Source organism: Trachurus trachurus (assembly GCF_905171665.1).
Source record: "Trachurus trachurus genome assembly, chromosome: 6".
NCBI classification, from domain to species: Eukaryota; Metazoa; Chordata; class Actinopteri; order Carangiformes; family Carangidae; genus Trachurus; species Trachurus trachurus.
This window is the reverse complement of record NC_139897.1, coordinates 29,627,414-29,652,035: the sequence shown is the minus strand read 5'-3', so window position 1 is coordinate 29,652,035 and position 24,622 is coordinate 29,627,414. Positions and strand designations below refer to the sequence as shown.

At 44.7% G+C, this 24,622-nt stretch overlaps 1 protein-coding gene across 1 annotated transcript in view; it reads left to right on the top strand.

Annotated features, from left to right (window-relative positions):
* Nucleotides 1-24,622, top strand: part of ankrd27 (ankyrin repeat domain 27 (VPS9 domain)) — a 60,354-nt gene that overhangs the window by 17,156 nt on the left and 18,576 nt on the right. The window contains exons 7-23 of the mRNA XM_083973864.1: nucleotides 1,438-1,503; nucleotides 2,537-2,613; nucleotides 3,814-3,935; nucleotides 5,486-5,564; nucleotides 6,470-6,602; nucleotides 7,123-7,215; nucleotides 8,011-8,132; nucleotides 10,933-11,015; nucleotides 11,123-11,238; nucleotides 11,388-11,480; nucleotides 12,726-12,923; nucleotides 14,103-14,153; nucleotides 15,806-15,922; nucleotides 16,017-16,061; nucleotides 16,182-16,301; nucleotides 17,701-17,895; nucleotides 23,282-23,401. Coding sequence (XP_083829990.1) covers nucleotides 1,438-1,503; nucleotides 2,537-2,613; nucleotides 3,814-3,935; nucleotides 5,486-5,564; nucleotides 6,470-6,602; nucleotides 7,123-7,215; nucleotides 8,011-8,132; nucleotides 10,933-11,015; nucleotides 11,123-11,238; nucleotides 11,388-11,480; nucleotides 12,726-12,923; nucleotides 14,103-14,153; nucleotides 15,806-15,922; nucleotides 16,017-16,061; nucleotides 16,182-16,301; nucleotides 17,701-17,895; nucleotides 23,282-23,401 — 1,830 coding nt within the window. The remainder of the gene's footprint in view (nucleotides 1-1,437; nucleotides 1,504-2,536; nucleotides 2,614-3,813; nucleotides 3,936-5,485; nucleotides 5,565-6,469; nucleotides 6,603-7,122; nucleotides 7,216-8,010; nucleotides 8,133-10,932; nucleotides 11,016-11,122; nucleotides 11,239-11,387; nucleotides 11,481-12,725; nucleotides 12,924-14,102; nucleotides 14,154-15,805; nucleotides 15,923-16,016; nucleotides 16,062-16,181; nucleotides 16,302-17,700; nucleotides 17,896-23,281; nucleotides 23,402-24,622) is intronic.

The window sequence follows — 24,622 nt, the reverse complement described above, 5'->3', positions numbered from 1 at the left end:
CGCCCCCGATGGTGGTTTTGTGAATAGAACAACAATTGTTGTATATATTTATCTTATACGAGCCTTTTGATCCAGAAATGCGAGTGTGAGAAGAGCGACAGACACAAACAGCGCACCTTTCATAAAAGACGCTCTATCTCCTTTTCTAGAAAAAAAGGAGGGATTTTGGTGAAACCCAGCCATGTTTAGCTTGACTTTTCTCAGGAACGGAGGCACGTAGAAACAAACGGTTTGTGGCCACTTGAAGCATTAAGTTAAACCTTTCAATTGAGCCACAGTATGTGTTGGTGGCAATAATATAGAATACACTATGGCTCTACAAAAATCGTCAAAAATGGTCTAAATTGCCGGTACACTTGACTAAAACTTTGGAAAGGAGCGCGGCACTCAATGAGTTAATACTGGAGCTGTCCCATAATTATTCACATAAGTCATATTATCTCAGGATAGTAGTGGGACATGACACAACAACAGGTGAAAGGAGAAGAAGTGCAAGATTGAATTAATTAGAATTAAGTTAAGTAGGTTTACACTGAGATAAACAGTTGGTTTAAACCTCATTTAAACAATGGGCAGTAATGTCTGGAAACTTAAAGCTCCATACAGTATAAAGGTAGATGTTTGTGTTAAAGCTCCATACAGTATAAAGGTAGATGTTTGTGTTAAAGCTCCATACAGTATAAAGGTAGATGTTTGTGTTAAAGCTCCATACAGTATAAAGGTAGATGTTTGTATTAAAGCTCCATACAGTATAAAGGCAAATGTTTGTGTTAAAGCTCCATACAGTATAAAGGTAGATGTTTGTGTTAAAGCTCCATACAGTATAAAGGTAGATGTTTGTGTTAAAGCTCCATACAGTATAAAGGTAGATGTTTGTGTTAAAGCTCCATACAGTATAAAGGTAGATGTTTGTGTTAAAGCTCCATACAGTATAAGGTAGATGTCCATGTGTAGTGTGATTATAAAGCAGCTCTAGGTTCTATATTAATACTGTGAAAGTATCAAAGCTTCAGTCCACAGAGAAATGCTCACAGCCTGTATTCAGAAACTGAGCCTTAAAACCAGCCGTCAGGACTTCCTGTCACTTTGTGATGTCACAACAAAGCCCCGCCCCCTCACCACCTGGACCCACCATCCAACAACTTGTAGGATTTGGTTTCTCTGAGTGTTTTATTCTGAAATCTGCCCTATTTTTTATTGGATCAGTCAGAAAACAGCCAAAACAATCAGAAGAGAGACTCAGAGCCTCCTCCTCTCTTCTGATTGGCTGACACCGACCTGTTGATACTAGAACTCCAGAGAGAAGCTGAGAGAGGAGATTTATTTATTTTCTTTAACTATGTCTGACATCACTGTGGCTTTGTTTTCTCCAAACTGTGTTAGAAACTAAAATGTTTCTTCTTTTTCTTTTTCTTCTTCCTGTTCTTCTTCTCTCAGATGTATGTTCATCATGGTATCCATGAATTAATCTTTAACTTTGTGGGAACGCTTGAAGCCAGTCAGGTGAGTCTGAGCTCTCTCTGCTCCACCACATTCACACAACAGACCACGAATCATCTTTATCTTTGTGTTCAGTGTTGCTTTAGTTGCATTTATTGCACTTTAGATAATAAGAACCTGGCTTGAGCGTTTTAAAACGTACACTTCAGTTCATTCACATGTTGCGTGCAGACAGAAACGAGAGTTTATCAAAGCGCTGAATGAAGCTTGAAGGAATGCATGAAACATCTGAGACGATGACGAATCTGAGAGTTAGAGGAGATCAGATCAGAGCGCGGCGTCTTCACCACATTAAAGGGATAGTTCAACATTTTGGCAAATTGGCCCTTTGCCATAATCCCTATAGTCATAGTAGTAGGTTCGTTACCTTTATTTGTCGGTGCAAGCTGTTTTTAGAACGGCGGAGCAGAGCCGCGAGCTGCTCAGAGTTACGCTACGGAGGCTAATGGGATTTCTTGGTTTCCCTCATCAAACTCATCAAATACACAATCCAACAACTTCAAAACGCTCTGGTGGACAAGTTGTGACCTGCACATTCACCACGCTATGAGATAATAACAGAACGTTACCAGACAGAGTTGTTTTAGAGGGAAATTTATGCAAAACCGCTGATATACGTACGTTTTTCATCAAGCAGTCTCTGTATTTACCTCTAAAACAACTCTGTCTGGTAACGTTGTGTTATTATCTCATAGCGTGGTGAATGTGCAACTCACAACTTGTCCACCAGAGCGTTTTGGAGTTGTTGGATTGTGTATTTGATGAGTTTGATGAGGGAAACCAAGAAATCCCATGAGCCTCCGTAGCATAGCTCTGAGCAGCTCATGGCTCTGCTCCGCCGTTCTAAAAATAGCTTGCACTGACAATTAAAGGTAACGAACCTACTGCTAAAACTATAGGGATTATGGCAATGGGCCAATTTGCCAAAATGTTGAACTATCCCTTTATTAAAACCTCAGCCTCTCTTTTATGTGACTGTATCCAAACATCCTCATCGTGATATTTGACATTCAGCCTTTTTTTTTTAATTCAACAGGACGCTGCCTTCAACAAAACCACCCGGAGTCTGCAGGAGCTGCAGCAGAAAGACCTCGGAGTCAAACCTGAGTTCAGGTGAGACGGACGGAGACCTGAGGCGTCTTCTCTGTCTTTATGTCTTTTATTTATTTCAAATAGTTTTTTATTGAGATTTCAAACAACTGTAGTGGGAAAAAACAAAGCAAAACAGTTTAAACTGACAGAGAGCTATTACAGTAGACACAATTGCATGAATACCATACATGGATCCCATCTCCAGTGTGCGTCGTTTATAATATTTAAGCAATATATCACGACATATATAATGAGCATATACCACGGCCTGTCGTGATATATTGCTTTTATAAAACGGTTACCAATAAAGGCAATATAAAAGAGGGATGCACAATCAATTTCATGTAGTTTTATTTAACCAGAAATACATATTATCCAATAAAATAGCTTCACTGTGGAAAAAATAGTCCCACTTCTCCAGACGTTAGCTCCAAGTAGCTCTGCATCTCGTCTTTTCCTCCGCTTTTTTTTCAGGTGAAAGTCACTGCTCAGTCCACTCTACCATTGTTAACCCTCTGGAGGTGAAAGTTCACCTTAAACATGTGAATTCAACTACTTTAGTCCATTTTCTAACATCGTAAAAACATCAACTGTCTTTGGCTACGGACTGCAACAATCCGTTCTTCCATTCATCCCAGTCATACGTGCCTGAGGCGGAGTGATAGCTTACGCTGTGATAAGGCTTTAGAATAGTAGCCGTGGTATATGCTCATTATACCACGGTTAACAACCAATCAGATCGCTGGATTTCACCTTTCCGTTTTATAAAATATACATACGTACTTTGTCTTTGTCTTTTATTCATGAAGGAAACTGTTGATGGTTTATGACTCAGATCATCTGCAGCAGCTGATGATGATGATGATGACTCGTTGTTTCCTGCTCTTCCTCTAACTCCTCCTCTTCTTCCTCTTCTTCCTCCTCTTCCTCCTCCTCCTCCTCCTCCTCCTCCTCTTCCTCCTCTTCCTCTTCCTCTTCTTCCTCTTCTTCCTCCTCTTCCTCCTCTTCTTCCTCCTCCTCCTCCTCCTCCTCCTCTTCCTCCTCTTCCTCTTCCTCTTCTTCCTCTTCTTCCTCCTCTTCTTCCTCTTCCTCCTCTTCCTCCTCCTCTTCTTCTTCCTCTTCTTCCTCCTCTTCCTCCTCTTCCTCCTCTTCCTCTTCCTCTTCCTCCTCCTCCTCTTCCTCTTCCTCCTCCTCCTCCTCCTCTTCCTCCTCCTCCTCCAGTATAAACCTGTCGCGGGCGAAGCGCGAGCTGAGTCAGCTCAACCAACAGACGTCGCCGCTCCTCAAACTGCTCTGTCTGCGCAGAGTCACCGTGACGGCCACGCAGACGCCCAAACGCACCGGTAAGATGTCATCTGTAATTATGTAATCTATAATCTATAATGTAATATATGTAATATATAATGTATAATCTATAACAGATAATATATAATCTATAATATAATATACAGTATGTAATCTATAATGTATAATATATAATATAATCTATAATCTATAATGTATAATCTACAATATATAATCTGTAATCTATACTGTAGCTGCTACGATCAGAGCAAATGGGGGTTTTGTAGTCCTGATCACTGATACTGAGGCTCTGATGAGATTATTGATCGGTCTCCTCCTCCTGTCTCTCCTCCTTTCCTTCCTCCTCTTCTCCTTCCTCTTCCCCCTTCTCCTATTCCTCCTCCTCCTTTTCCTCCCTCTTTCTTCCTCTCCCTCCTCTCTCCTCCTCCTCTTCTTCCTCCTCCTCTTCTCCTCCTCCTCCTCCTCCTGCTCCTTCCTCCTCTTCCTCCCCCTTCCTATTCCTCCTCCTCCTCCTCTTCTCCTTCCTCTCTCTCCCCCTCCTCTTCCTCCTCCTTTCCATCTCTCCTCCCATCCCCCCTATCCCTCCTCCTCTCTCTCCCTCCTCTCCTGTCCTTCCTTCCTCCTCTTCCTCTCTCCTCCTCCTCCTTCTCCTCCTTTCCTTCCTCCTCCTCTTCCTCTCTCCTCTCCCACTCTCTCCTTCATCCTCCTCCTCCTGACCTCCTCCTGCTCCCTGTCCTCCTCTCCTCTCTCCTCCTCCTCTCCTGCCCCTCCCACTCTCTTTCCTCCTTCCTCTCCTCCTCCTACTCCTCCTTCTTCCTCCTCCCTCCTCCTCTCCCCCTCCTCCCGCTCCTTCCTCCTTCCTCCTTCTCCTGCTCCTGTCCTCCTCTCCCCCTCTCGTCCTCTCTCCTCCTCCTCTTTCTCCCCCTCTCCCTTCTCCCACTCTCTCCTCCTTCCTCTCCTCCTGCTCCCTGTCCTCCTCCTCTCCCTCCTCCTTCCTCCTCCTCCTCCTTTCCCTCTCCCTCCTTCTCCTCTCTCTCCTCCTCCCCCCTCTGTCCTCCTCTCTCTCCCTCCTCCTTCCTCTCCCTCCTCCTCCTCCTCCTCTCCTCCCTCCTCCCACTCTCTCCTCCTTTCCTTCCGCCTTCCCTCCCTCCTCTTCCTCCTCCTCCTCTTCTCTCTCTCCCTCTTCCCCCCCCTCCTCCTCTTCTCTCTCCCCTCTCCCTGCTCCTCCTTCCCTCCTCCTTCCTCTCCTTCCTCCTGCTCCTGACCTCCTCCTCCTCCTCCTCCTCCTCTCTCCTCCTCTCTCCCCCTCTCTCCCTCCTCCTCTCCTCCTCCTCTCTCCTCCTCCTCCTCTCTCTAATCTCATCAGCTCCAGAACAGCGCTCCTCTGTTCCTCCAGTTTGTTTTGTAAACCCGTCTCAACAACCGCAGCGATCTGCTCCTAATTAATGTTTGTGAAGACGCCAATTTAGTCATTTGGTGGTGGGGAGGGGGGGGCAGGTTGTCACGGTGACACCGCAGCGTTAACTCTGTGTGTGTGTGTGTGTGTGTGTGTGTGTGTGTGTGTGTGTGTGTGTGTGTGTGTGTGCAGTCAGCATCGAGGCCGTGAGCGCAGACGACCTCCTGTCCGTCATCCTCTACCTGCTGGTGAAGACGGAAATCCCAAACTGGTGAGGCTGCAACTTCACATTCAATCACATGTTTGTGTGTCGACAACAATTTGATTAAAAAAATGAAGCCGAAAAGAGCAAAAACACACACAGACACACAAAGAAAATAAGTTGAACAAACTGAGGATTATTCAAAACAAAGAAACTTTATGTAAAACAACAGAAAACAAAAGATACAGATGTTTGTGTTAAAGCTCCTTCAAAATAAAGGTAGATGTTTGTGTTAAAGCTCCTTCAAAATAAAAGTAGATGTTTGTGTTAAAGCTCCATACAGTATAAAGGTAGATGTTTGTATCAAAGCTCCATACAGTATAAAGGTAGATGTTTGTGTTAAAGCTCCATACAGGATAAAGGTAGATGTTTGTATTAAAGCTCCTTCAAAATAAAGGTAGATGTTTGTGTTAAAGCTCCATACAGTATAAAGGTAGATGTTTGTATCAAAGCTCCATACAGTATAAAGGTAGATGTTTGTGTTAAAGCTCCATACAGGATAAAGGTAGATGTTTGTGTTAAAGCTCCTTCAAAATAAAGGTAGATGTTTGTGTTAAAGCTCCATACAGTATAAAGGTAGATGTTTGTGTTAAAGCTCCATACAGTATAAAGGTAGATGTTTGTGTTAAAGCTCCAGTATAAAGGTAGATGTTTGTATTAAAGCTCCATACAGTATAAAGGTAGATGTTTGTGTTAAAGCTCCATACAGTATAAAGGTAGATGTTTGTGTTAAAGCTCCATACAGTATAAAGGTAGATGTTTGTGTTAAAGCTCCATACGGTATAAAGGTACAGTAGATGTCCATGTGTAGTGTGATTATAAAGCAGCTCTAGGTTCTATAATATTAATACTGTGTAATAAAGTATCAAAGCCTCAAAGACTTCCTGTCACTTTGTGATGTCACAACGACACAGGATGGCCAACCTGAGCTACATCAGGAACTTCTGCTTCAGCCACTCGAGCAAAGACGAGCTGAGTTACTGTCTGAGCACCTTCGAGGCGGCGGTGGAGTACATCAACCTGGGGAAGCTGACGGACACACACCCTGTAAGACACACACACACACACACACACACACACACACACACACACACACACACACACACACACAAATACACACACTCACACACACACACAAATACACACACTCACACACACACACACACACACACACACATTGCATTACATTTCAGCTTAGGTCAGTTAACACTCGTTAGTTCCAAAATGTGCAGCGACGCAGCTTTTGTAGTGATGCGTAGACGTTAACCTCTGTTGCTAATCAAAAGATGAGTTAATAATAATTAATCCAACTTTTACAGAACTTTTCTTTACGTTGTTTTTATATTTTTACATCCTGATGTTAAACTCTACCAGGTTTTACCTCCATGTACATCATTTTCTGCTGTTTGACTTAATTATTTTACCGTTTCCCGCTGGTTTTAATGTGTAATTTAATTTATTTATTATTAAATCATGGTTATTTCGTTGTTTAATTCTGTATAAATAAATATAAATAAGGTTTTATTATGATGATGATGATGATGATGATGATGGTGGTTCCCCTCAGGGCTCCGGTGAGCTGAACGACAAGGCGCTGTTCAAGGAGAGGATGAGGTCGTTGTCTCAGAGCGCCGCCACGCCCATCAACTGTCTGTTTGAGGTGACACACACACACACAAACACACACACACACACACACACACACACACACACACACAGAGACTTCACTACACTGTGAAAACAACATGATTAAATATGTTTTAAAGTCCCCTTAAAGAGGCATTTTAAAATTTGTAAAAATGCTCTGCTATGACTATTTTTTGATTAAAATTGCTTTCTGACAAAAAAAGTTATTTAAAAAAGCTCCCAAAGAGGCTAAAAACAGGTCTACTATTTCTCCCTCATTGAAAAATTCAGATTCTATGAATGTTCATGAGTATGCAAATGTGTCCTGACTCGCGCCTGCCCACCGCCACCGCGTTGCTAAGTAGCGGCAGTGCGTGTTAACGGGGCAGGGGAAACGGAGAAGCAAAGTCAAAACACGAGGTGTGCAACCGGGTCTGGTCTACTGCATTCAAGGCGGCGTCTAAACCTCTGGGCCACGGCAACTAATGATAACATGTTTGAACATCTAGCTGTGTAATATCACAGTGAACAACAAATGAGATGCAAAACAAATTCAACGGGATTGGTTGCTAGGGATTCTGACGTATTAATCCCGACTGAAAAACTGAATCCAACTATTTCAGACTCTGGCTTTGAAACTGCATTTTCAAATCTAAAATGCTCAGTTGTGGCTGCATCAGCGACTTTGCTGCTGAAATGTCTTGTAGCAGAACCCAAACCCTACATTGACATGTTAATAATGTTAAAAAAAGTCCATTTTTGGTTTAGGGTTAGGCTTTAAATAAGAGAACTGATGCTGATGGATCGTTTCCGTGTGTGTGTGTTGCAGCACATAGCGAACGGCAGCGAGGCCGAGGTGGAGCGTCTGCTGAGCGAAGGAGAGAGCGACGAGGACGTGAGGATGTGTCACCCGCTCTGCTCCTGTGACCTCTGTGACCTGCAGCTGTCTGGGTCAGCACACACACACACACACACACACACACACACACACACACACACACACACACACACACACACACACACACACACACACACACACACACACACACACACACACACACACACACAGGTTTACCGAACCGAACAGTAGCCACCACTTCTCATCAGTCCGCCATTTATATTCTCTGACCGCACAGCGAATATCAGGCTACGCATGCTCTTCCAGCAGCCAGAAAAAGAGAAATAACACTTCTTTATTTGCTACAGATAGTTATTTATTATTAAAAGGGAATTTCCAGTCGTAATCCATGTTTACCTCAGATATCAGGTCACCTATGATCAGTTCATTTCCTACCATCCATTCTCCCAACTGCAGCGCATGGACGTTTATATTCGTTTTTGTTCAAGAATCTATCGTTTTTTTCAATGTTCATTAATGGACTACATACTACAATTAAATTAAATCAAAATTCAGCTTCTGCATGGTTCCTTTCCGGGTCAGAGAACACAACAGTAGAGGGACTCTGAGGCGTTTCTTCTCTGACCCGGAAAGGAACAATGCAGAAGTCCGACTTTTGATTTAATTTAATTATAAAGCGAATTTTAAAATTTAAATGATGGTCAAAAGGACGTTACTTGTGACCACAGAACAATTTTAAAATTAGTCCGGAGCCCATAAATGAACATATACAATATAAACATCCACACGCTGCAGTTGGGAGAATGGATGGTAGGAAATGAACCGATCATAGTGACCTGATATCTGAGGTAAACATTGGTTACCTCCTTTAATCAATCACCTTCCAGCAGCCAGAAAAAGAGAAATAACATTTCATTATTTCCTACAGATAGTTATTTATTATTAATCAGTTGGCAAAAGTCTGTGTTTCTAATTTGCCGCCGCATTGAGGGTAACATTAAATTACTTCTAGTTCTGTCTGTAGAGAGTGTGTTTCTGCCTTTATTATTATAAGTGACGCCCTCGGCCTCTAGCCACCCAGCGACCTGACTCAGGACCAGCTGCTCTGCCTCCGTCAGCTGCTGCAGGTTGAAATATCCACTGAATAAACTTTGTTTAATATGTGGAATATGAATTGAACCAAAGTGAGGAGCCGTCACCAGACTGTTTCTATATTTCATTTTCAGCCGACTGCATTTAAATAAAATAAAATAAAATAAAACATTGACAACATTAAACCACTTCCTCAAAGGCTTTATAATATTAAAGGAAAGTGATGTTAAATTCAAATCAGTCAGTGATTCTTATTACGGCCGCAGACATGTTCCTGTTTTTTTCCCCCAGAAAAAAACAGGAACGAGCTCGATCAGAGTTGTGGGTTCGTACCCGTCTGGTCTCGGCCCTTTCAGAGGCTGAAACATGAAACTGAAGCTGGTTCCAGTTTTACCGACTTCTTCTCGTCTCTCGTCTTTACTCCAGATTCGTTTCCTCATTTTTTTTTACATTTTTGTCGTATCAGTTCCTCAAAACGGGAAACACAACTTCTCACTTCAACACAAACACTCAGAGGGATTTTACACATTTGGCCTCTTTTTATAAAATAACTGAACTGTACAACGACAAACAGCACAAGTTGTCATATCACTGACACTCATCCTGCTACAGTGAGCACAAACTATGTGCCTTAAAAAATATATTATACATTAATATTATATTATATTCTCTCATTGAGCTATTTTTTTCACCTACATCTGACCTAATTACTGATATCATTTGCCATCAGGTGGAGATGTTGTCAGAATGATCAGCTCCAAGTCAAAAGCTCAGATTGACACCCAGATATGAATAAATGTTTTAGTCTTTAATGGAAACAAGATCAGAAATTGCAGTTTTAATGGGTTTCAATGGCACAGTGTGTAGATGTTTTAGATTTACTGTCGGAGCTGAGCTGGAAATAACAAGATCAGATAAAAACACACAATTTTGCCTAAATTCATTCAAAACAACAACAAAAAAAGAAAAGTTTTAAAGGAATAGTTCACATAAAAATGAAATTCAGTCATTATTGACTCCCCCTCATGCTGATGAATACTCCGGAGTAGTTTTTTATTCCTCAAAGTGCATCTGGAGACCGGGGAGGCCGGTTCCTAGTCCACCCAAGACTTTATATGACAGTCAATATAGGGCCCGACACAAAAACGTCCATATAACTATACAAAAACCATTTAATATTCCTCCACACCCCTCGTCCACTGCAATCCAAGTGTCCTGAAGGGAGATAGTCCAGAGTTTACTCAAAACAAACGTCATTGATGCAAGTCCGGTCACATCTGCGTGCATCTCGTGAACGCGAGAGCGCGCCCCAGGCAAATTCAATCCAGGACTGTTTAGGCTGTAAAAATGTCCTAAATTACGTAGTTTCCAGTAAACTCTGGACTATCTCCCCTCAGGACACTTGGACTGCAGTGGACGAGCAGTGTGGAGGAATATTAAATGGTCTTTGTGTAGTTTTATGGACATTTTTGTGTTGGGCACTATTGACTTTCATATAAAGTTTTCATTGGACTACGAACCGGCCTCCCCGGTCTCCAGATGCACTTTGAGGAATAAAAAACTACTCCGGAGTATTCATCAGCATGAGGGTGAGGCAATAATGACTGAATTTCATTTTTTTTGGTGAACTATTCCTTTAACCTCAATGCTCCAGAACGACTACAGAGGCCTGAGAGGGACAAGAGTCATGTTTGCATTGAAGTATGTGACATGACACTGAGAGAAGTGTGAGCAGAGTGAGAGACTTCACACGGTCTCAGTCTCTAAACGTGTCTGTGTGTTCTGGTTCTGGTTCTGCAGGCGTCTCAACGACCCGTCCATCGTCACGCCGTTCTCCAGAGACGACCGAGGCTACACGCCGCTGCACGTCGCCGCCGTCTGTGGTGAGAGACAGAGAGAGCTGTGTGTGTGTGTGTGTGTGTGTGTGTGTGTGTGTGTGTGTGTGTGTGATTGATGTGTTGACCAACCTGTGTGTGTGTGTGTGTGTCAGGCCAGGCCCAGCTGATCGACCTGCTGGTGTGTAAAGGAGCGCCGGTCAACGCCACAGATTACCACGCCCTCACGCCGCTGCACCTGGCCTGTCAGCGCGGATACCAGGGCGTCACGGTCGGTGAACACACACACACACACACACACACACACACACACACACACACACACACACACACACACACACACACACACTTAGAGCCAGTTGCATTGTGGGTAGTGTAGTCTGTGTGATGGTGATGAGGCTGCGTGTCGTCGTCCTCCAGCTGCTGCTGCTGCACTACAAGGCCAACACCGACGCTCAGGACAACAACGGCAACACACCGCTGCACCTGGCCTGCATGTACGGACACGAGGACGTGAGTCACACACACACACACACACACACACACACACACACACACACACACACACACACACACACACACACACACACACACACACACACACACACACACACACACACACACACACACTCTCATTCACCATGGCAGATTCGACTCATCGTTGAATCTTGTTGTTTCTCCATCGTTGATTCATGATTCATTTGTGTCTTTTTCTGCTCCGGAGAAAAGAGTTAAAACACCTGAATAAACAGATCATTTGTTTGGCGTAAGTTAAAGGGATAGTTCAACATTTTTGGCAAATTGGTCCATTGCCATAATCCCTATAGTCATAGCAGTAGGTTTGTTACCTTTAATTGTCGGTGCAAGCTATTTTTAGAACGGCGGAGCAGAGCCGCGAGCTGCTCAGAGCTACGCTACGGAGGCTAATGGGATTTCTTGGTTTCCCTCATCAAACTCATCAAATACACAATCCAACAACTCCACAACGCTCTGGTGGACAAGTTGTGACCTGCACATTCACCACGCTATGAGATAATAACACAACGTTACCAGACAGAGTTGTTTTAGAGGTAAATTCATGCAAAACCACTGATGTGCATTACCGTCGGGGGCAGTTTTTCATCAAGCAGTCTCTGAATTTCCCTCTAACAACTCTGTCTGGTTACATTCTGTTATTATCTCATAGTGTGGTGAATGTGCAGGTCACAACTTGTCCACCAGAGCGTTGTGGAGTTGTTGGATTGTGTATTTGATGAGTTTGATGAGGGAAACCAAGAAATCCCATGAGCCTCCAGCAGCTCACGGTTCTGCTCCGCCGTTCTAAAAATAGCTTGCACTGACAAATAAAGGTAACAAACCTACTGCTATGACTATAGGGATTATGGCAATGGGCCCATTTGCCAAAAATGTTGAACTATCCCTTTAACAACAACAGGACATTCTCCATCCATCTTTCTCCTGATCTCAGTCATTAGACTCGTGTGCACGACATCACACAAAAACAAATCGTCGACCATCCCAAATATTTGTATGATTTATAAAAAAAACTCCAGTGCTGACGGTGTGTGTGTGTGTGTGTGTGTGTGTGTGTGTGTGTGTGTGTGTGTGTGTGTGTGTGTGTGTGTGTGTGTGTGTGTGTGTGTGTGTGTGTGTGTGTGTGTGTGTGTGTGTGTGTGTGTGTGTGTGTGTGTGTGTGTGTGTGTGTGTGTGTGTATGTGTGTATATGTGTGTATATGTGTGTGTGTGTTGTGCGTCCAGTGTGTGAAGGCTCTGGTTTACTACGACGTGCAGTCGTGTCGTCTGGACCTGCAGAACGATAAGGGCGACACGGCGCTGCACATGGCGGCGCGGTGGGGCTACGAGGGAATCATCACCGTGCTGCTGGAGAACGGAGCGGCCACGGAGATCAGCAACAAGAGGCAGGAGAGCAGCATGCAGTGTGCACTCAACTCCAAGGTACACACTCACACACACTCACACACACACACACATGGGTGGAACCCCCACCCCCCCAAAAAAAACATGAGAAGCACCTGAATATAATTTTTCAAATCAGAGCCAGGTCAATGATCGATTGAATGAATATATTTTCCATTTCGGGAAAAGACAGTGTTGCCAGTTCTCTTTTTTTGCCTTGTCTGCTTATGGGACGTTATTTAGAAATAAAGTGGAATTTACAGACTGATACAGTAAAGTGTGGTTCCCTTTTTGTGTGACAACGACAGTTAGTAAGTCACTTTTTTTTTTTTTTACACACACATGACATTGTAAAATACAATGCATTGATGTGTTTTAAAAAGTTGAAATTTCCAGTGAAAGTGTTTGAAAGCATTAGAATGAGATTGTGCCAAATCTGAAGCTGTTAAAATCGCCATCAGTCCAGTCCATGGAAGTATACACACACACACACACACACACACACACACACACACACACACACACACACCTCTGTCTATCTACCAATCAATGAGTCGATCAACACTGTTTAAAGACTTGAAGCTTCTGTGACGTCACGCGCTGCTGTTTGAGTTCTATGAGGAACTGAAACAACACGCACTCTTCCTCCTCCTCCTTTTCTTCTTCCTCCTCCTTTTCAACCTCTTTCTCCTCCTTTTCTTCTTCCTCCATCTTCTTTTCTACCTCCTTTTTCTCCTCCTCCACTTTCTTCTTTCTCCTCCTCCTTTTCTTTCTCTTGCTATTCCTCCTCTACCTCCTCCTTTTCTTCATCCTCCTTTCCCTCTCATCCTCCTCTTCCTCCTCCTTTTCTTTCTCTTCCTCTTCTTCCTCCTCCTCCTCCATTTCCACTTCCTCCACCTTTTCTTCTTCCTCCTCCTTTTCAACCTCTTTCTCCTCTTCCTCCGCCTCTTCCTCATCTTCTTTTCTTCCTTCTCCTTTTTCTCCCCTTCTTCTTCCTCCTCCTCCTTTTCAACCTTTTCCTCCTCATCCTCCTCCTCCTCCTCCTTTTCTTTCTCCTTCTTTTCTTCCTCCTCCTCTCCGTCTCTCTGTGAGTCCTGAGCTCAGCTGATCTGATCCGTTGCTGTTTCCAGGAACTGAAGGTGTTAGAGACGTCACTGATCCTGTGTGTGTGTGTGTGTGTGTGTGTGTGTGTGTGTGTGTGTGTGTCCTCTCCTGCAGATCCTCATGTTGTTGCAGTCGACCCAGAGCGGCCGCCAGCGAAGAGTCGACGTGAGTCTGACCTGTGAACCTGAAGAGGTCAAAGGTCACAGGATCCAAAACCTCACACACACTTAGAAACACACACACACACACACACACACACATATAGAGAATAAACGTACGGAAGCCTGGAAGGAAAGAGATTCATTATTCTGGAGAGAAAACAGACAGAGAGTGAGTCTGTGTCTCCATAGTGACTACACCATTTTATATCACCGTCCGAATGTTAAAGCAGAAGTGAGTGATATATTTGTGTTAATATAAGTCTTAAATAGTTATATCTTCCGACAGCAATCACTTACATAGAGTGTTTGGACTGAAACACGGGTCTCTCAGTCACTCTGCTCTGCTCTGAGCCGAAGAGAAAACATTTATCGTATCCTACAGTTTTTATCCAATGAGGAGAGAGAACGGCATGCAGGGCTGTGTGTGCAGCCAAGGGACGTCGTGAATGTGGCGACGTAGGGACGAGGACTGTTATGGTGCGTTCAAGGAAACTCGTATTTTTCCGACCGTGAAGTGGTACCAGTTCGATCTGGTACGAGTTCACGGGTCAGAAGTTACGAGTGGCCGTTATAGTGACTTTCACCGGTAAAACAGGTCGGAAAAACACGAGTGGGTTGCCTGGAACGCTACAAAGTCGTAAGTTGTGACTTGAAGCTGTAATTTATGATTTCAAAAGCCTGCCTGGAACGCAGCATTAGCGAAAACGACCGGATCACTCACTTCTGCTTTAAGTGAGTATTAATATAGTTAGTGTCCAACCGATGGTCACTAAGCAAGTAATATACCCCATAATGCATTGCGGTCACACATCGTGGTTATGACCGCGGTCGGCGTTGATGCAACGTTTTAATGATCCAACATAGAAACATGATGTCGAGTCTGGACGTGTTTGATCATCTCACCAGGGAGCTAATAAATGACTTAGTCCTCTATATCCACAAGTTTCCGAACGTGATCTATGGTCAAAACCGGAAGTCGGTTTTGACGGTTTTGGTGGAATTGTATGTTACGTTTCCATGGTTTTCAGTCGTTGTCATAGTTGCGGTAAACGCATGGATCTATTAACGCTGGCTTTTAACACGGATGTCAATTCGTGTGATGATCATCCATGCGTTTTACAGATTTTCATTGAGAAAAAAAAAAAATCCATGCATTTACCGCGACTACCGAAACCATGGAAACGTAAACATAAAATTCCACTGGAAGAGCAAAACCGGCAAAACCGGCTACGTTTTTGACGTTCGGAAAAAGGTGGATAGAATTCACTATGTAGAGAGGAGGAGACAAACTTATTTCATTATTATTAAAATTATTATTTTATCATTTTACTGTTACAGAGTTACTTCTGTTTGTGATTAGACGTGTTTAAAAATCCAAGATTTCCTCCTCCTCTTCTTCTTTTTCTTCTTCCTCCTCCTCCTCCTCCTCTTCCTCCTCCTCTTCCTCCTCCTCCTCCCTCTCCTCCCTCCTCCTCCTCCTCCTCCTCTCCTCCTCTCCTCCTCCTCCTCCTCCTCCTTCCTCCTCCTCCTCCTCCTCCTCCTCCTCCTCCTCCTCCCTCTCCTCCCTCCTCCTCCTCCTCCTCCTCTTCCTCCTCCTCCTCCTCCTCCTCCTCCTCCTTCCTCCTCCTCTTCCTCCTCCTCCTCCTCCTCCTCCAGTCTCCCAGTCGCTCCCCTCTGGCCTCTGACTGCAGCAGCCGTCGCTCCTCCGTCTCCAGCACCTCCTCTCTGGGCTCCGAGGCCAAACCGGAGGAGCAACGGGTCCGACACCGAGAGGTAACGGGAGCTACAGGTATTATGGGATATATACGTATAGGAACGGCTGTTTCCACGGCGACTGACGACATGCATGCTTGTGGTTGACTGACAGGTGGAGAAGCTGCTGCGAGCCGTCGCCGATGGTGACGTGGAGATGGTGAGAAGACGAGCAGCAGCGAATACAGAAGAGTGTGTGTGTCTACAGAAAACTGATGCGTGTGTGTGTGTGTGTGTGTGTGTGTGTGTGTGTGTGTGTGTGTGTGTGTGTGTGTTTCAGGTGCGTTACCTGTTGGAGTGGATGGACGAGGAAGAGGAGGATGATGAAGGAGAGATCCGGTCGGAGGTTCTGCTCTGCCACCCGCTGTGCCAGTGTTCGAACTGCGCTCCGACACAGAAGGTCTGACCAATGAAATCTTAAAGGGATAGTATCATTTTTTTTAAAGTGGGGTTGTATGATCTACAAATAGCCCCTAAGTACTTTAATTGCAGTAGAAGACTCTCTGCACTCCTCCCGTTTAGCAACGCCAGCCCATAATAGCCCTGCCCAGAGATTTACAACATACAGTGTTGTGAACAGACCCAAAGAAACGGCCTATTTTCACGGCCTAAAAGAGGTTTTACCTGGAAAAAAATACACAGTTCCATTGTTCACTATAATATAATTTTTTACAGCCCCTCAAAATGCAGGAAAAACACAGTTTTTATTTGGACCAAACCAACTCACGTATCCCTCCGCCCAGGGTTAGCGCCCGCCGATCAGCAGTTGGTTTGGTCCAAATAAAAACTTTTTTTTCCTGCACTTTGAAGGGCTGGAAAAAATTATATTATAGCGAACAATGGAACTGTGTATTTTTTTTTCACGTAAAACCTCTTTTAGGCCACGAAAATAGGCCGTTTCTTTGGGTCCATTCACAACACTGTATGTTGTAAATCTCTGGGCAGGGCTATTATGGGCTGGCGTTGCTAACGGGAGGAGTGTAGAGAGTCTTCTACTGCAATTAAAGTACTTAGGGGCTATTTGTAGATCATACAACCCCACTTTAAAAAAAATGCTACTATCCCTTTAACATCTGTCCTCAGACGGCCAATCAGAAGAGAAGAGGAAGAGGCTCTGAGTCTTTCTCCTCTGATTGGCTGACTGTTTTCTACTAAGTGATCCAATAAAGAAATAGAGCAGATTTCAGAACAAAACACTCACTCACTCAAGTATATTAGTAGATAAGTTTAACACAAACATCTACCTTTATTTTGAAGGAGCTTTAACATAAACATCTACCGTTATTTTGAAGGAGCTTTAACACATACTGTACATCTACCTTTATTTTGAAGGAGCTTTAACAGAAAAATTTACCTTTATTTTGAAGGAGCTGTAACACAAACATCTACCTTTATTTTGAAGGAGCTTTAACACATACTGTACATCTACCTTTATTTTGAAGGAGCTTTAACATAAACATCTACCTTTATTTTGAAGGAGCTTTAACAGAAAAATCTACCTTTATTTTGAAGGAGCTGTAACACAAACATCTACCTTTATTTTGAAGGAGCTTTAACACAAACATCTACCTTTATTTTGAAGGAGCTGTAACACAAACATCTACCTTTATTTTGAAGGAGCTGTAACACAAACATCTACCTTTATTTTGAAGGAGCTTTAACACATACTGTACATCTACCTTTATTTTGAAGGAGCTTTAACAGAAACATTTACCTTTATTTTGAAGAAGCTTCAGTAGAAACATCTAACTTTATTTTGAAGGAGCCTTACCTGTCCTCCTCCTCTTCCTGTCCTCCAGCTGTCCGTCCTTCAGGCCGGCGCTCTGGGCGTGAACAGCTGTAACGTGGACGGCTTCTCTCCGCTCCACGTGGCGGCGCTGCACGGCCACGCGGCGCTGGCGGCGCTGCTGATCCGTCACGGCGCCAACGTCAACGGCCGCACCAACCAGAGCGCCACGCCGCTGCACCTGGCCAGCCAGAACAGCCACGTGCAGGTGGGAGGCATTCATTGTTTTATTTTATTTTTTATTTATTTATTTAAAAGGGACAATACACATTAATGAACATTCGTACGTGTGCACAAATGTAAATGCGTCAGAGTTAGCAACTTGCTCATTTGCATCCGTAGTCCCTTGGCAGGTAACACACAAACAGACAGAAATACACAAGAATTAAACAGTGGTTCACAATCACATGCACATTCATACCTATACATAAAGTGCATGTGATCTGTAAAGTGCCTGGTATAAAGTGCCAGTTTCTAAAGTGCAAGTGCAAGTTTAAATAGATAAAGTGCAAGTCTAAACCTGCCTTGGGACTGCTGCGACTACTTGAAAAGTTTACCACCTTCTCTGCGTAAACAGTGTCACAGCTCTTGTCAATCAGATTTATTTGTCTTTTTAATTTTTAATCAGACTGCGGCTGAAATTTAGCAGTTGTGCTAAGTCCGGCACATTTACACTGATACTTAATGCGTCAGTGTTGATGAATGTGCACTGTCCCAATTCAATAAATAAAGAAATGAAATGAAATAAATGGATGGATCCAGAATGTGATGGCCCGCACCCGCCGCCTGGGGTGGACCAAGACATTGGAGACTACAGTAGCAGCAGTTGTATAAGTGCCATTCACACACATACTTACAGAGACAAGTTGCAGTATAGAAAAATAAGACAAATGCAGTGCATGCATACATACGTATATAATAATAATAATAATAATAGATTTTATTTGTATGGCGCCTTTCATGGCACTCAAGGTCGCCATGTAGGCGCGTACTGCACAACAAAACAAAAATCATGACAGCCAAAAGTATAGAGTAAGGCGGACGGACACCGAGCACGGCGCATGTGTCGCGCTCCGCGAAGGTCCCGCCTAGTCACGATTACAGACTTGGTTTGTTTTAAGCCAGTTTTTGAGGTGGACCTTGAAAGTGTTATAAGTGGTGCTTTCCCTTATTGTGCACGGTACATTATTCCAAATATTCAGGGATGCAAACAGCGCGCTGAAAAGCGAAACTCGCTTTTTTCATGACCAATTAGGTGACTTGTGTGAATCATTCAGATCCGAAGAGTTTTTGTTTTGAGGGGGGGGGGGGTCTCAGCGTCTCAGCTGGGGTCAGTAAAATGTTTTTCTAACAGGCTGACAGTGACAATCACGTGAAACTGAGGCGAACTCATTCATGGTTTCTGATCATACTGATAACTGCCGACCTCCAATGTTGACGCGCGACGTGCGTGCTCGTTACCCAAAGCGGCGCGTATCCGCGTGCAGTCGGTACGTACATTACTGTGTCAGACAGGTGTCTCCCACGGAGCTCTGCCCCGTTTCAGAGGTGAAGGAGAGACGTCGCCTCCACGATGTAGAATGTGTTCAATTAAAGTGAAACTAACACATTATATAGGCTGTACGTATGTCCATTACACACTTTTAGGCCTTAAAATGTCTTAAATTTGTTGAATTATTGTGTTCAAGTCTTAAATAATTTTAGACAGGTCTTAAATTTTCTTATGCCCACCATGGGCGAGCATTTCACTCGCATTTGCCCCTAAAAAAAAAAAAGACGTGTGAACCAGGAAAATTACAAAAAAGAAAGAGCACAACCTGCGATTGGTCCAAAACTACAAATCCCACAATCCTCTGGCCTCAACAATAACAGTAGTTTGTGTAAGTAAGAGAGAGTGGAGCTGTAGGTGAAAAGAGGAAACAACGCCACGTCTGGTCCTGTTCTATGTTGTTCGTTCACACCGTCACCGTTTATTCGTTACGTCCGCGGTGTAAAAGGCCGTGACGCAAAGACGCGGTTAGGCGCGAGACGCGGTATACGCGACTTTTTTTTTTGCGACGCAATACACGCGATTCTTTTTGTGCGACGGGACCTTCGCGTCTTCGTCTATTTCATCGTGTTTGAGGAACACAAACACGAGGAACGCTTTTTTTTCGCGCGAGCTTTTACGCGCAACCAAACGCGAGATACGCGATTTATCGCTCGTTTTGACTCGTGTCAAAAAAAAATTCACGAGCCCGCCAACAACTTTTTTTTTTTTTTTCAAAGGAGGTTCAACTGGACTTAGTTATTTGTCTAGGAAGACGTTTCACCTTCATCCAAGAGGCTTCATCAGTTCATGTAGCATCTGACCAGGCTGGGACTGGTCCAACTATCTGGTGTGGAGACTCAGTATAAGTCCAGTTGCTTTCGATTTAACCTCCTTTGAAATACTATGACCTGGACAAATGAGAATATGCACAGGCCTACAACAACATTTCTGCTCTCACCAACCATGGTTGAGGTCACAACGCTGCTGTAGCTGCTCTGGAAGTCCGAGACACTGAGGCCAAACGCCGCCGTCGCTTCTGATCCATGACGGCGAGTTCCGGGCTGATGAGCTACAGAGACTGAGCAGCGCGTCGCTGTGTCGGACTGTTTGTTTGGATTTAATGAAGAAGCTGCACAGAGTCAGGTGAGCAGAAGCTGCCTCCCCCCCCCCCCCCCCCCCCCCCCCTCACCGTGGAGCCGCTGCTGTCTCACAGCCGCCACCGACCCCTAGAATAAAACACCACTAAGCCGTGAACGGTCGCTGCGTGGATGAAATGCTGACGACCAAAACAGCCGCCACCAGGTCACTGACTGGAGAGTTTTAAAGTCGGCACATGAACGCAGCTCAGACCGGCCGGTGCCTCAGCTCGGTGATCAGCAGGACGCTATAGCCTACCCAGTACCGGCCAGCTCAGTACAGAAGGGGGGGCGGGGGGGCGATAACATGACGCACAGTATACTGTTATGAGACACATTATGCATCCCAATTGTCTTTTTTTTTTAGAGGATTTTTTTTTTACCAAGAATGCGCCCAAAAAAAATCATGATCCAGGGGCCAAAATTCGAAACAAATATATATATATTTTAATCATAATTCTCATTATTCTCCTGATGTCGGTTTAATGTAAACAGATTGCGCTGATATGCGTCATGTGACAGCGGGGCAGAGCTGCAGCTGCTGTGCTGTGATGGACCTGATCGTGGTCCACAGTCAATCTCCCAGATCCTCCACCGTCACCAGATCCCCCGAAAGCCCCCGCAAATAATACATCGACAAGAAGTTAAGTGGCAAGTTGCACCTTTTCGTCGGTTTATTATTTGCGGATTATTTTTTTTATAGCCTATATAACGTCACTGCAACATGCGGCTCTCAGTGCTTGTCGGTGTTGTGTCTATAAATTGTGAAATAACGTTTCCTCGATAGAAATATGAGACGTGGTCGACAGGTTTCATTCATCCATGTTTTGGCAGACGATACAAATAACCAATGATAATGAGATTTCCACCGCGCCGAACCAATCACGTGGCTGGAATAGAGCCAGTCAACAGTAACATGTGCATTTGTTTGGGTTGCTGCAGATGTGCACATCAGCTGACACCGCCGGTAAAAGAGAGAGAGAGAATGAGTGTTGTCTCAAAAAAAAACAGTAAAGGAGAACTTGGACAAGTGACTGAAAAGATGCGTGGTGCGTAATGGGGACACCAGGCAGCTGGAGCGGACCGTGGTCACGGTGCGGCCGCTCTGCTGCTCACCTCAGTGTGTGCGACAACTCATTCATGGTCTCTGATTACACTGGTAACAGCCTTCCTATTCACCTCCAATGTAGACGCGACGTGCGCGCTCGTTACCCAAAGCGGCGCGTATCCGCGTGCATTCGGTGCGACGGCGCTGCCGTTTTCCCCCCGTGCATGTCTGTTGCTGTGTCAGGCAGGTGTCTCCCACGGAGCTCTGCCCCGTTTCAGAGGTGAAGGAGAGACGTCGCCTCCGCGATGTAGAATGTGTTCAATTAAAGTGAAACTAACACATTATATAGGCCTATATGTCCATTACACACTGAATGGGATGTTAAATCCCATGTCTTTATTTCTTCTGTTTATTTTAATAGTAATAATTATGACTAACATTCAGTGAAGACCTAAAAATCAGTATCTCCAAAATTGAAATATTGCAATGGTTTTTATTTTTTTAAAGCATTTTTAATATAGAAATGTTGGCCTTCTGAAAACTATGTCCATCTATATGCACTCAATACTTGGTTGGGGTTGAACTACTGGAAATTGACTCTTCTGTGATATTGTTAATGGTGAGTCCCCCCCCCCCCCGCCAGACAATTCCTCTCTTTTTTGGTCCTGACCCGTTTGCATCCCTGAATATTACAACCCTTAACCGATAGAACAGATTGACCAAAAGTTGTGCGTCTGAGAGGTACCATGCAGTCTCCTCTGGCGGTGGCTCTGGTGCTTCTGCCACTGGTAACTTTACATTTTATACATTCTTTCAACGGAGGAGGTGCAAGTCCATTGAGCGTTTTATAAACAGCACAAGCATACTTAAGAACTTTAAAATGTTTGAAACTTAAGAGGTTGTGTTTCTCAAGGAAATGACAATGGTGAAAGGAGATTGGTTTTCTGTCAAAAAACTTTAGTGCCCTTTTATATAATGATTCTATTGGTTTGACTATTTTGACTTTACACAGTCGTTGGTGCTCTTCTTCTTTCTCCTCCACCTTCTCCTCTTATTCCTCCTTTTCTTCTCCTCTTCCTCTTTCTCTTTTGCCTCCACTTCCTCCTCCTTTTTCCTCTTCTTCTTTCTCCTTCGCCTCCTCTTCCTTTTCTTCTTCCTCCTCTTTCTCTTTCTCCTTTTTCTTCTCTTCCTTTCTCCTTCACCTCCTCTTCCTCCTCCTTCTCCTCCTCCTCTTTCCTCTTCTTCCTGCTCTTCCTCTTCCCCCTCTTTCTCCTTCTTCTCTTCCTCCTCCTCCTCGCCCTCCTCCTCTCCTCTTCTTCCTCCCCTTCCTCCCCTTCTTCCTATTCCTTCTCTTCCTCTTCCATCTCCTTCCTCCTTCTCCTCCTCCTCCTCTTTCCTCTTCTTCCTGCTCTTCCTCTTCCCCCGCTTTCTCCTTCTCCTCTTCCTCCTCTTCTTCCTCCTCTTCTTCCTCCTCCTCCTCTCCTCTTCTTCCTCCCCTTCCTCCCCTTCTTCCTATTCCTTCTCTTCCTCTTCCATCTCCTTCCTCCTTCTCCTCCTCCTCCTCTTTCCTCTTCTTCCTGCTCTTCCTCTTCCCCCTCTTTCTCCTTCTTCTCTTCTTCCTCCTCTCCTCTTCTTAGTCCCCTTCTTCCTATTCCTCCTCCTCCTCTTCCTCCTCCTCCTCCTCCTCTTCCTCCTCCTCTGTTTAACTGAGTTGCAGTGACTCAGCAGCTCCACCGTGTGGCCGAGAGGAGGCAGCGCACGGAAACTTATTGTGTGTGTGTGTGTGTGTGTGTGTGTGTGTGTGTGTGTGTGTGTGTGTGTGTGTGTGTGTGTGTGTGTGTGTGTGTGTGTGTGTGTGTGTGTGTGTGTGTGTGTGCAGGTGGTGCGGTTCCTGCTGGAGTGCAACGCCAAGCTGAACAAGAAGGATCACTATGGCAACACGCCTCTGATTCACGCCTGTCTCTGTGGCAACCTGGAGACGGTCACCACGCTGCTGCAGGTAACACACACACACTCCTCCTCCTCCTTTTCTTCCTCCTCTTCCTTCTTCTCCTCCTCCACTTTCTTCTTTCTCCTCATCCACTTTCCTCCTCCTCTTCCTCTTTCTTCTCCTCCACTTTCTTCCTCCTCTTTCTCCTCCTCCCCTTTCTTCTTTCTCCTCCTCCTTCTCTTCCTCTTTCTTCTCCACTTTCCTCTCCCTCCTCTTCCTCTTTCTCCTCCTCCTCCTCCACTTTCCTCCTCCTCTTCCTCTTTCTTCTCCTCCACTTTCTTCCTCCTCTTTCTCCTCCTCCCCTTTCTTCTTTCTCTTCCTCCTTCTCTTCCTCTTTCTTCTCCACTTTCCTCTCCCTCCTCTTCCTCTTTCTCCTCCTCCTCCTCCTCCTCCACTTTCCTCCTCCTCTTCCTCTTTCTTCTCCTCCACTTTCTTCCTCCTCTTTCTCCTCCTCCCCTTTCTTCTTTATCTTCCTCCTTCTCTTCCTCTTTCTTCTCCAATTTCCTCTCCCTCCTCTTCCTCTTTCTCCTCCTCCTCCTCCACTTTCCTCCTCCTCTTCCTCTTTCTTCTCCTCCACTTTCTTCCTCCTCTTTCTCCTCCTCCCCTTTCTTCTTTATCTTCCTCCTTCTCTTCCTCTTTCTTCTCCACTTTCCTCTCCCTCCTCTTCCTCTTTCTCCTCCTCCTCCTCCTCCTCCACTTTCCTCCTCCTCTTCCTCTTTCTTCTCCTCCACTTTCTTCCTCCTCTTTCTCCTCCTCCCCTTTCTTCTTTATCTTCCTCCTTCTCTTCCTCTTTCTTCTCCACTTTCCTCTCCCTCCTCTTCCTCTTTCTCCTCCTCCTCCTCCACTTTCCTCCTCCTCTTCCTCTTTCTTCTCCTCCACTTTCTTCCTCCTCTTTCTCCTCCTCCCCTTTCTTCTTTATCTTCCTCCTTCTCTTCCTCTTTCTTCTCCACTTTCCTCTCCCTCCTCTTCCTCTTTCTCCTCCTCCTCCTCCACTTTCCTCCTCCTCTTCCTCTTTCTTCTCCTCCACTTTCTTCCTCCTCTTTCTCCTCCTCCCCTTTCTTCTTTATCTTCCTCCTTCTCTTCCTCTTTCTTCTCCACTTTACTCTCCCTCCTCTTCCTCTTTCTCCTCCTCCTCCTCCACTTTCCTCCTCCTCTTCCTCTTTCTTCTCCTCCACTTTCTTCCTCCTCTTTCTCCTCTTCCCCTTTCTTCTTTATCTTCCTCCTTCTCTT